The following is a 10,393-nucleotide window of genomic DNA, read 5'->3' as shown; positions in this document are numbered from 1 at the left end:
CAGCTCCACGCGCAGCCGCCTCCTCTGCGATGTTATGCAGGTCTGTGAGTGAATAATAATAATAATAATAATAAAAAAGCTGCAGCTTTTCAAATGCTGTTATTATTGCGTAGCCTACATTGTTGACCTAATAAAGAAATTCCTCCGAATTTGTTTAGCCCAGAATTTCACTATGGGTTCTGGTTTAGCCCTAGGCCTAATGTTGGAGGACAGTTACAGTAAATAACCCACAATTGCATTCACTGACATTAGCTTATACATAGCCTAGATGAAAAGCTAAAATATATTTTAGCCTATATACTTTTGATCTCGAGCTTTAGTTTCTCGAAGTGAAGTTTTAGGCAAGTGCAGTAGAGTAGACGAGTGAGCGCCATAGGCCTACAAAGTAAATCGGAGGTTTGACCATGATTTTAAAGCTAACCTCAGTCCTGATTAGATTAATTCTACCCACTGTTCAGTGATTCAACTATTGTTAGTGTGATCAATTCATGGGAGTGTATTGAATGCATTATATAGGCCTTATAAATTATACTTGCAATATACTGTAGCCTATTAAACAGAGTGCATCCTGTAACATTAAAAGATAATATAGGCCTAGAAAAGTAATTCACCCTTGCTTTATTCACAGATAAATTGTGTGTAATGATTCATTTCTTTAACTATTTTGCACATTTTCTTTACATAAATGCAATTCATATTCAAAAAATGTTCCTGCAGTCAACATTGTTGCTCTTTGGGTGGGATAGACATAACAAATCCAGGAAATGTCAAAGGCACTCTCTGTTTTACATTGAATTTGCATTATGGCCATATTAAACCTGATTATATGTGTTTTGGCATCATGCCTGTTTAATATGACCTTGCATGATAATAATGGCATTTGTTTTTTTTTTAACTCTTTTTTATTGAAGAACAGGATTTTTTTTTATGATTTATGTTGACTGAAAGGTCACACAGCTGGTCATAATATGATCATAAACCACAGTCTGTTAAGGTAAACTGTTTTATTATTTTTTTTGTTTAACCCAACACCAGATACATTCATCTTGATACCTATATACCCTTTTCCCCAACATAAAACAAATGCAAATGGTAAAGTCATTTGTCTCAGAAACAATTTGTACAATGGTTTCTACAAAGAAATTGTCCAAATACATATACATATTTCCAGACAAAACTCTTTGAGCCAAAATATTTCAGTAAGTGTAGCAAAGACCACCACCACTTTTTGAAGTTTGCATGAGAAACCAGTGAGACAAAAACACGCCATGATACCTGGTGACTACAGGTCAGATCTGGGTAGCCTACTTTATCAGCACAGTCTGCCTGCAGAGACTTTACAGCTGGTTTGTTGAATTTCAAGTTCATTCTTTCTCATTGTTCACTGGACATCACCTTGAGAAAACTGAACTTTGTTCACAAATTGCAGTCGACAGTTTCACAGGCGTCTAGATAGTCTGGGACCATCCAAATAAAGTGTTACCCAGATCTGTATAGCTCATGCCTGGTTCCAGCACACCCCGAGTCCACTCTATGCAGAAGATGTGTGTGGACGTTCAGCAGTCTTTACCCACACAACCCTCTGGATATGGCACACTGTGTAGTCACTCAGGACAATCAGTGGGGACAGGAAGCTCTGGTGATCCACTCCAGGAACTCTCAAAGCATGACACATGACAGGGTGCTATGGCGGCTTAAGAAAATAGCTGTGCTGAAGATACACTGAGCAGCATACAGTATGTATGAGTGTGAGTGCACCTATGTGTGAGTGTGTGTGTGTGTCTGTCTGTCTGTCTGTCTGTGTGTCTGTATGGGTGTGTGTGTGTGTGTGTGTTTCCAATACCCCCTTGTGTGGATTTATAGTACAGTACATTCAGCTGAAAGATGTACACGTTGTGAATATACTTCTCTCATTCATGGTAGATCTGGTCTTTCTGTACCACAGATCTCATGCAGTCATCTACAAAAAGTCAGATTCACAGGTCTTACAAAGTATGAGGAAAAGAAAAATATTTGATAAAAAATATAGGGATGGTTGCCTTGTCACCTCATGTTGGCTAGAATGACCGACAAGAGTGACTTTCTCCAGGGGTTTCCACATTGAGAAATGACAATATGGGTTTATTCTTTGTCCAGCAGTAATATGAAAATATCCTACGACAGGACTTTGCAGACTTCTGTAGCACTATTTACTGTATTTCAGCAACACATGAATCCAGCTTACGATCCTGCAAATACTTACTTTTTCCCATCACAAACAAATAAAATCTTAAACAGATAAACAGATACAATGTTTATCATTCTACACACTTGCTTTAATTGTGCTATGCAATGGTCTAAATGTTCAGCACTAAAGGCCCCTAAACACCTCCGTCCATCCATGATCTTGATAGTCCAGTGGAACACATAGCACTTTAACATATCCTACACAGGACTCTATATTTTTCATGTGTCACTTACGCATCAATACATCTTGTCACATAATTACAATCATGTTTCAGGAAAAAAATATTTCTTGGAGACTGATCGTTTTGTCTTTTTTGCTGTAGTTTGGTTTCTTTTTCCACAAACAAAATATTATAATTTATGAACAATTCGTGCTCTGAGTTCTTACAGCCACTGTCTCTGGGAGAAACACTCATTTCAGGTCAAATCTCTGAGTTAACCAGGTAACTTTAGCAAGAACATCTTTGGGTAGTCCAAATTCTGTGACAAAACCTTTAAGGAGGACTCATTGATCTTGGTTTCTGAAATACTGAATTGCTGAGTGTTTCTCAAAAGTATGCTGGCTTTTGCTTTATTTGGTGAGTGTGTGTGTGTGTGTGTGTGTGTGTGTGTGTGTGTGTGTGTGTGTGTGTGTGTGTGTGTGTGTGTGTGTGTGTGTGTGTGTGTGTGTGTGTGTGTGTGTGTGTGTGTGTGTGTGCGCGTGTAGAGGTGAGTATGAGGGGTGAGCAGACCAGATTATGGAAAAACTGTACTTGTATGTCAATTCATAGCATTATGATCATCATCATCATCTTACTAACATCCATATGTAAGACTTGAAAGGCAAATCAATCATTCTACACAATTCTCCAAGAGCACTTCTATATAGCCCTACATGAACCCTCAGCTCATCCATAATCAACAATACTCATCAGGGATAACACATCAGAGAAACCATTTGGAGAGCAGAGTTTTAGTTTACACACTCTGCTCGCAAAACAAACACAAATAAAAACACATCGAAAACAAATCAAATAAAACCCCTTATATGACAAATAAACAGAGTGTCAAGAGTTCACTAAAAAGAAAGTGTAGGGTAAATATATTGTGCATCTCGAAAATTAAAATAGAGGGAATTTCAGAGCCTTTTTATACATAAATCATTGACTCTCAATCTCTGATCGAGATCCTGTTATCTTACATCAAGCTAAAATATTCCTTGTTACCCCATGCTTTGCCAGTTTACCTGTCAATTATGCATAAAAGTTCTAAAGCAACCAAAAATAACCAAGAGATTAAATGCAATCAAACAAACACAGAACACAGTGATTAAATCATACTGAATGAACTGAAAGGCCACTAAGGTATGACATGCCAAAGACTTCTATATACATAAAACAGCGCCCTGCACTCAACAGTTAACACCTCAAAGGACAGTCGTCAGTGTGAAACAGTGCCCCCTGCTGGTCATAATGATACAATTCAACTTTTATAGGTTGATTATGTTAGCCCACTAACAGTGCTGGAAGGCCAACACTGATTTGATGTATGATAAAACAAATAGGCCTATGTGAACTCAGACAGGTAAACTCTTTACAGCCACAAAAGACCTACGTAAGACATTCTGTATTTTAAAGATTAGTCTATTAGTGTGTCCATTTAGTACATTCCAGTGCACAGGATCCTGTCACAGATCCTGTCTCAAAGTAGGCGAGATTTGATGGGCTTGTGTATGTGGAAATGTATGACTTGGTTCAGTTGGGAGAAGATCATTGCTGCTGGATTTCTTAGCTCTATACCTGAATATAACTGAATAATTTGGGAGAGGGCACTCTTTCATACTCTTGCTGTCCTCACACGGACACACAGTTTTAAACAGGTACACACACCTGTCCAGCTAATCAAAGGCAAATAACGAAACCATCTGTCCTGAAATAAGGCTATCCGATTGCATAGAACTTTAGAACAGAGCATTCCTTGGGCAAAACCGTGCGCTGTTCTGCACACACACACACACACACACACACACACACACACACACACACACACACACACACACACACACACACCACCCAGCTCCCATTGAGACCTGACAGAGGGGGACATGAGGAGGAACACACTGAACGACTCTGGCCCAGCTCTGCTCTGGATCAACAGGAGACCAAGACTAGGACCATACCAGCGTCAGCCATTGCATCTTCTGGGTGAAAGTGGAAACAATGTCTGAGCTGATCTGTCCATGTACCACCGTTCCGAAAACAGAGCTATTCCACTGTGAGTGGGTCACTTTTACTGTGCTAGTAAGTTCTGTGCCTGTTGTTTGAGTAGCGTAGTGCTTGATGAGTAGTTTCTGTAATTCTAAGTAGCCTTGGTTCTGTGGGTCAAACCAGATTTTGATATTTGGGTCTGTACTGTGGTCCAAGGGCCCTTTCATACATGCTGTTTTGGTTCAAACCAAGCGAAAAGGTTTGAAGGTCCGGACCAAACAAGGTAGGTGTGAGAGCACCCTTCGCTGCTATCTGGGTGTTTGAGCACTGTAATGTGATTTCAGAGTGGAGAGGATACTTTTATCATGAAGTCTGAAGAGGACTAGCTTTGATTGGCAGGTGGTTTTGATTGACAGGTATATGGGGGTGTGGTCGCTCTGTGAGGTCAGTGTGGAGCCCGGTGAGAGTGGCTGGCAGATCAGGAAACACAGCGGTCACAACACAGCGTGACACGACGTGACGCGTGCAGCTTTAAACGGTTCTACGGTTTGTTACTTTGAACACTCGAGAAGCAAAAGGGGGCATAAAAAAACACACCCCTCCTCACCACCACTCTCCGCTGGAGTGGAGATTTTAAAGCACCAATTCTTTGTGTGGTGGGTCGGGTCGAGACCTGTCCGTCATATGGCCGTGGCCTGGGGATTGGTAGAGGCCGCCAGCGGAACGCTGGGTTGCCCAGGAGCCAAAAGGAGCTCATTGGCTGTCTGTCTTTGTGTGAGGAGGGGTGGGGGGCGGGATCAGATACAGCTGGAATCAGCTGACTGGTCCCTCCACTTCGCTGTCCTTTTCCAACTCGTCCTGGATCTCGTCAGTGTTCCCTGAGTCACTGCTGGCCACCGAGCTGACGGAGGGAGAGTTTCTGCCAGGGAGAGCAATACAGAGGGGATGGGAGGACAGAGAGAGAGAGAGAGAGAGAGAGAGGGGGAAGAAGGAGGGATAGAGGGAGAGAAGGAGGAGAAGGATAAGAAAGAAACAGGGAGATGACCCACAGAAAAGGATGAACAAAGAAACAGAACAGAACAGAGGGAATAAAGGCCGAGGGATGAGAGGGAGAGGGAAAGAAAAAAACAGAAGAAAATCTTTGACCTTCTCTTTTAATAACATTAAGATGGAATTTGATTAGTCATGATCTATGAAGTAATCTAATGATCTATAAACAGCAATCCTCAGATCTATTGGTTTGAATGGCAGCAGTACAGATAATGAAGAGGCGTGTGAAAGAGATGGAGAATGCATTATCTATAACCTTAATACCCATTAAAGAGAGCAAGAACTGCCCTTCAGTGCAACATCCCTTTACTCCGGGCAGCCTCGGCCCCCCATTAGAAGTGGTGGTGAGTGGTGCTGAGATGAGTGTGTCCTGTACCTGCCCCCCTTGATCATCCTCCTGCAGGTCTCCATCTGCACGTCCAGGCCTCTCTTCATGCTGCACATCTCCATGTACTCATGCAGGTGCCTGTTCATGTCCGACTTAGCAGTGGCCAACTCCTCCTGAGACAGGGGCAGCGATGGGGAGAGAGAGAGAGGGAATGATGGAGAGATTTAGCACTCTTTCATTAGACCACTGACTCGCTTTCGTACAGGATTGCATCAATAAAACACATACAGTGTTGAAATCCCAATCAAACCATTATGTCCATTTGCCCATCATATACAGGGAGGGACCGAGGCAAGAGGAAGAAGTTGAAGTGACAAGTAGAGTGAGAGAAAGAGAGAGAGAGAGAGAGAGAGAGAGAGAGAGACAAAGACAGGACAGAAAAAGATGTTTTAGGGCTGGGTAGCAGGTTTGCACTCTGGCAAGATGCATTACTTCTCACAAATCAGGACAGAACATCAGCAGGGAACAAATCAGAGTCACTCAGAAACTTCCACAAATCAAGACAGCTGCCTTATCACAAGGACACAAGGGAACTGGACAAAGTCAAATAAATCCAGATCACACTCTCCATAATTCTCTACTGCAAGTATCTGAGAAAACATTTCATTTAAGAGACAGCAATAAAGTCACATACGGAAAATCAGACAAAGTTAATTATTTTGTTTATTCAATACTTCTTATGCTTCACTGACTTATTCATTGATTCCCCTGATTCGCTGATTCATCGAGGCATCCGTTCCATATGAACAAGTCTTCTGACTCACCTCAATGTCCCCAATGGTCTTCTGGTACTCCTGCTCTCTGTTCTTGAACAGAGTCTCGGTCTCGTCGATCAGGCTGCCCAAACTCCCCTCCTGGGACACCTGATGGACACAGGCAGTACAGCAGGCTCTTTAGCGCCCCCTATGGAATCTGTGCTGAGGGGGCAACTTATGGCTTTGGCTCTAGACTCAGCACAAGCACAGGTATGATGCCCAAATATTTCTAGCAGCACCCCAGCTGAAAATACAGTCTATTCCCCATTTATTGCTGTTGATAACAGTTGATAACAGTTGATTTGATGTTAACCTTTTAGTGTTGAGTGAGTGTCTGTCTTGTCTTGGCATTTGTGGGTCTATATGTCTACAGACATTTAAGCATTTAATACTGGACTGGTCTGAATGTCCTCATAAAACCAACTCATACATTCCATTCAACATCATTGAAATAACATTATATGAATAATAACATTAACTAAAAACACAGTGAGCTCTAACTCTAAAGGAGTGGAAGTACAATACGAGTTCGGACACAGTGGGAGTTCATCTGACTACGTGACTGTGTGGGTGTGCTGATATGATATCTGGAGCGGTGTGAAGCCTTACAGGCTCTCCTCCCTCTCCGTGGCTCTCCGCGGCGCTGGGGTTGTTGTTGTTGTTGTTGTTGAAGGCATAGGGCACGTTGTAGTTGGCGAAGTCCTCCCACAGCAGCAGAGTCTCCTCGTTCTCCTCCCACGTCAGGCTGTCGCAGTCGTCGTCGTCGATGTCGAACGTCTCTTTCCTGGCAACAAGGGAGGTGTCAGAGCAATGGCTGGGCCACGGGGAGGACGGAAGGACGAGAGGAGGAGAGGACAGGAGGAAGAGAAGACAGGAGGAAAAAAAGAGAAGGAGAAAAAGGAAGTGAACACAACACAACACACACACACACACAACACAAACACACATGCAGAAGAAGTCCATGCAGAGAGACAGAGAGAGAGAGAGAGAAGAAAGAGAAGAGTGCATGCCAGCAGTAGATACACACTGCAGCGTGAATACAAAACACTACAGCAAGGACAGCACCAGAGGTCACTCATTGTGCATTAACACTGACGGGAGTGTATCCTTTCATGAGATCCATATAAAAAGAGCCATATTAAATATGCCTACTCCACAGCATTAGGCTCACTGTTAGCTGGACTTGATATATGAATGTGAACTCTGTGAACTCAGCAGAGTTCTTTTCTGCTCAGTATCGATGCAGTACCAAGTATTACCAGTGGGTGGAACGCTACAGCAGCATGACATCAGCCTCTACTAACAGCCTGCTCTAGGAAACAGCTGCAGTGAATGTGTTGTAATGGCTCCGTCCGCACCATAGGCAACTAAACGCTAGTTTTCATAAGGTCACCAATGCTAAAATTAGACAGCTCAGATCTAGTTTTGAAAAGAGTTCTGTTTGTTATCGCTCTCCTCACATGATTGTATGCCACACTGCAATTGGGCAGGAAGGTATTACCAGTACTTGTATGGAACCAACTTGACGAACCCTTGGTCATGAGCCCTGCAGAGGTTAAAGGTTAAAGTTGAGGGGTGAGGTGTGACTCACAGCTGGTTGAGCATGCGCTTCATCTCGTCGGTGATGTTGAGGGAGCCGGGCGCCTCCTCCTCTGACGTGCTGGGGTCAGCGTCCATCTCGGAGCTCTCCTCGTCCGATGTCACCTTGCGCTCCTTCCTCCTGCATGCTACTGCCCCCTACAAAACACACACACACACACACACACACTGAATTTAAATATAGATAATCTGGCATACAGTAGCCTACATGTAGGCAACTGTTCAGTTGAGCGCAACAAAAGCTAGATCTAACATTGTGCAAAGCATTATGACGTGCAGGCCTGGTGTGTTATGGCTGTGGCTACAATATTATTATTGTGTCTGATCATTGGATCTGATGTCCCGTCATAAAGTTAATACAGTACCTCTGTGATACACTGCCTAATATAGGCCGCACTGTAACATTTACAACAGTGGGTTCTGTTTATACTGTACTGTATGTCTTATGATAGACTCTGAGGCTGGATCCAGTTTTACTATCCCGCCAGAGATGCTGCTCTGATAGCAAACACTAACTGTGGCTGTATCACACTAAATATGTAAATATATCTGCGGTCACTGTACAACAAAGTTCATAATGTCTAGTCAGGTTATTTCACCTCATAAATGACATTTTACTGTTCAGCTACACTGATCTGAATGTGTCTGTAATATTACAGTTTTTGCCCGTTGCTTGAACACTATAGACCCATGCTTAAACTAAAGTATCACAACTTGAAGTTTTGTTGCAATATCTCAAACACATGTACCTATACCTTAAACAAAAGTGCTGCTTTGCACTCTAGTGGCAATTCTGCAACACACTTACTCCTTTATGCAACACACTTGGTCCTGCATACTACTCTCTATGTCATACATAGACACTTCGTTCAAAAATGAAATCTCAGAGTACCATTTGTTAAACACATATATCCAAAATACAAAACACATTGGGTAATTGCAACCTCTCAAATACACACCTGAACGCACTTACTTGCAAAACTGAACACCAATCAGCCATCTACAAAAAGCCCTCAGTTTTGCCATTGGAAATGGTGATGTGAATGGTATATTTCCCAGTGTTGTGTCATGTTGACGTGTGTTTAGAGTTTTGGCACAATGAGCGAAGTTTTGCAACAGGTATTCAAGCAAATATGTTTTATATAAAGAAGACTAGTGTGTTCCACCCGATTTGAAAATGTATGCATATGATGCAAGTGTGTTTCATTTTGTCACCAGAGTTATATTTTGACAAGGGATTGTTAGGTTTTGATAGCAGAGTTTAGGTACTGATAGTAGAGTTTCAATTTGACATAGATGTGAAAGGTATATTTCCTAGTGTTATGTTATGTTTACTTGTGTGTAGATTTTGGCTAAGTGAGCAAAGTTTTGCAAAATGTGTTCAAGCAACGGGCAAAAACTGTATTATGGTAGACTGCTGCCACTGCTGCTGAGGGGTCCAGGCTGGGGGACTCTAGGGCTGCTTCTGTGTGTGTAATGTAATTGTGGAGCTGATAGACTGCTGCTGGTACTGCTGCTGCTGCTGCTGCCAGAGCCAGAGCCAGAGCCAGGCTAGAGGGCTCTGGTTGTGGCCTGCTTCTGACAGGCTGCAGTTGGGCTCAGGCCAGCTCCATCACTGCAATGTGATAACCTTGTGTGCAAGCTGAGCAAAGTCACCGGATCAGCACTTCTCCCTCTGGTAGGTGAGTGTGTGTGTGTGTGTGTGTGTGTGTATGTGTGTGCATGTGTGCATGTTTGTTAGTGTGCGTGTGTGTGTGTGTGTGTGCGCATGTTTGTTAGTGTGTGTGTGTGTGTGTGTATGTGTGTGTGTGTGTGTGTGTGTGTGTGTGTGTGTGTGTGTGTGTGTGTGTGTGTTTTCAAGGGAACGAGAGAGCACAGAAAGAGATTGGGTATATATACTGTAGCTCAGGTGTGTGTTTGTGTGTGTGCATCTGTGTCTACAGTATGTGTATCTGAGAGTGTGTGTAAGAGAGGAGGAGGTACTGGAGGAGATACACATTTTTACAGGTCTGATATTATGTCACAGTTCAACTGTGGTTAGGTAGCACAGTGGGTATCATATTTGCGTAATGCTTGAATAAATATTTAACTTTTCATTTTGAATTACCCCCTGGTTCCTCTTCAAACAACAAATTGACATATTGTGTCATATAACCAGTAGATTTCTGCATACAGTATGTATTTCTGGT

At 42.6% G+C, this 10,393-nt stretch overlaps 1 protein-coding gene across 1 annotated transcript in view; it reads right to left on the bottom strand.

Annotated features, from left to right (window-relative positions):
* Positions 1 to 1,002: 1,002 nt before the first annotated feature.
* iffo2b (intermediate filament family orphan 2b) overlaps positions 1,003 to 10,393 on the bottom strand; it is a 44,048-nt gene continuing 34,657 nt past the window's right edge. Inside the window, exons 5-9 of the mRNA XM_062545569.1 lie at positions 8,197 to 8,342; positions 7,215 to 7,389; positions 6,615 to 6,713; positions 5,839 to 5,963; positions 1,003 to 5,331 (exon numbers count right to left, since the gene is read on the bottom strand). Coding sequence (XP_062401553.1) covers positions 5,226 to 5,331; positions 5,839 to 5,963; positions 6,615 to 6,713; positions 7,215 to 7,389; positions 8,197 to 8,342 — 651 coding nt within the window. The 3' untranslated portion in view covers positions 1,003 to 5,225. The remainder of the gene's footprint in view (positions 5,332 to 5,838; positions 5,964 to 6,614; positions 6,714 to 7,214; positions 7,390 to 8,196; positions 8,343 to 10,393) is intronic.

Source organism: Sardina pilchardus, chromosome 9, assembly GCF_963854185.1.
Source record: "Sardina pilchardus chromosome 9, fSarPil1.1, whole genome shotgun sequence".
NCBI classification, from domain to species: domain Eukaryota; kingdom Metazoa; phylum Chordata; class Actinopteri; order Clupeiformes; family Clupeidae; genus Sardina; species Sardina pilchardus.
Note: the sequence above shows the minus strand (reverse complement) of the source record. Positions and strands in the feature narration are given on the sequence as shown.